General features: G+C 41.3%; 1 protein-coding gene across 1 annotated transcript in view; it reads right to left on the bottom strand.

Annotated features, from left to right (window-relative positions):
* Nucleotides 1–411: 411 nt before the first annotated feature.
* The window catches only part of ZNF627 (zinc finger protein 627), an 11,854-nt gene continuing 10,351 nt past the window's right edge, over nucleotides 412–1,914 (bottom strand). The window contains exon 3 of the mRNA XM_012641246.1: nucleotides 412–1,648. Within this exon, the coding sequence (XP_012496700.1) occupies nucleotides 412–1,648 (1,237 nt within the window). The remainder of the gene's footprint in view (nucleotides 1,649–1,914) is intronic.

Raw genomic sequence — 1,914 nt, 5'->3', positions numbered from 1 at the left:
TCACTTGAGGCCAGGATATTCTTCATTGGCAAGCCAAAGAATCAGGAAAAATGGGCTGGAAACAGGTATCTGCACAGCCTGTATGAATCTAGCTGTCTCCCTGGATGGTGTCTCCAAACCGTAACTAATGCCTTCTTCACTTCTGACTTCCAAATCTCATGGTAGATAGTTACTGGTGAATTGTATCAAGGACTCATAAATGCAATGGATTCTGGGAAATTTAGTTCCTAACACTACCAACACTGACATAAGACAATCCAGAGATCTAACTCTAACTCTAGATTTTACTGTTCTATCACAAGTCTCTCTTAATTCAAAGCCGATTATCTCTTATCTCTTCCTCCACTGTGAATCTTTTCCTGTATTCCAAAGAAACTGAGAGGATGGAAGGCTTTCCCAAATTTCTTACTTTCATAGAGTTTCGCTCAGTGTAACTCCTTTCATGCTTATGAAAGGAACTGGGACAACTGAAGGGTTAGGGTTAGGGTTCTCATAGGGTTTCTCTCCGGTATGAGTTCTTTCATGTATTCGATAGTAAGTGGATCGACTGAAGGCTTTCCCACATTGCTTACATTCATAGGGTTTCTCTCCAGTATGAGTTCTTTCATGTATTCGAAAGTAACTGGAACGACTGAAGGCTTTCCCACATTTTGTACATTTATAGGGTTTCTCTCCGGTGTGAATTCGTTCATGTTTTCGAAAGGAACTGGAACAACTGAAGGCTTTCCCACAATCCTTACATTCATAGGGTTTCTCTCCAGTGTGCGTTCTTTCATGTATTCGAAATGAACTGGGAAAATCAAAGGCTTTGCCACATACCTTACATTTATAAGGTCCGTTGCCAGTGTGCTTTATCATGTGTCTTCGAACACTTGCAAGACAAGTCAAGGCCTTCCCACACTCCTTACATTCGAAAAGTTTCTCTCCAGTGTGAGTCCTTTCATGACTTCTAACAGAACTGGCACATCTAAAGGCTTTACCACATTGTTTACATTCATAGGGTTTCTCTCCAGTATGAGTCCTTTCATGTATTCGGATGTACTTGGAACAACTGAAGGCTTTCCCACATTGCTTACACTCATAGGGTTTATCTCCAGTGTGAGTCCTTTCATGTATTCGGATGTAACTGGAACAACTGAAGGCTTTCCCACATTGCTTGCATTCGTAGGGTTTCTCTCCAGTGTGACTTCTTTCATGTATACGAAATAAACTGGGATAATCAAAGGCTTTCCCACACACCTTACATTTATAAGGTACACCGCCATTGTGCGTCACCATGTGTCTTCGAATGCCTACGAGGGAAATGAAGGTTTCTCCACATTCCGTACAATCATAGGGTTTCCCTCCAGACTGAGTCCTTTCACGTACTGGAAAGGAGTGGCGATAATTGAAGGCTTTCTCACACTGCTTACGTTTATATGGCTTCTCTCCATATTCCTGATACTCACTTGGTTTCCTTCCACTGTCAGCTCTTATGTGCCTATTAAGGGATGAATGACTCATGCCAACTTCTCCACACACACTGCTTCCAAACGGTTTTACTGCAGGAGGAGTCTTCTCGTTCAGAACGTGATCTGGAATCTGGATGAAGGTTTCTCCACATTGACTATCTTCCTTACGTTCACACAGTCTCTCTGGAATATGACTCCTATAAAAAATAATCACATTATTAATGATGTGTTTATAAATGATTTTATATTTATTAATAGGTATTAGACTTATATTTTTAATATTATCTGGGAAAGTGTAGGTTTTATGCCCTGTCTCAATTGTTTGACCATGAATGGACTAAATGCTGCAAGACGTCATAACCATACCTATTATCAAAAAATGGTATTCAGGCTGGGTGCAGTGGCTCACACCTGCAATCCCAGCATTTGGAGGCTGAGGCGGGAGGATAGGTTGAGGCCAAGA

This window comes from Propithecus coquereli, unplaced genomic scaffold (genome assembly GCF_000956105.1).
Source record: "Propithecus coquereli isolate 6110/MARCELLA unplaced genomic scaffold, Pcoq_1.0 Scaffold164, whole genome shotgun sequence".
NCBI classification, from domain to species: Eukaryota; Metazoa; Chordata; class Mammalia; order Primates; family Indriidae; genus Propithecus; species Propithecus coquereli.
This window is presented reverse-complemented; position numbering and strand designations above follow the sequence as displayed.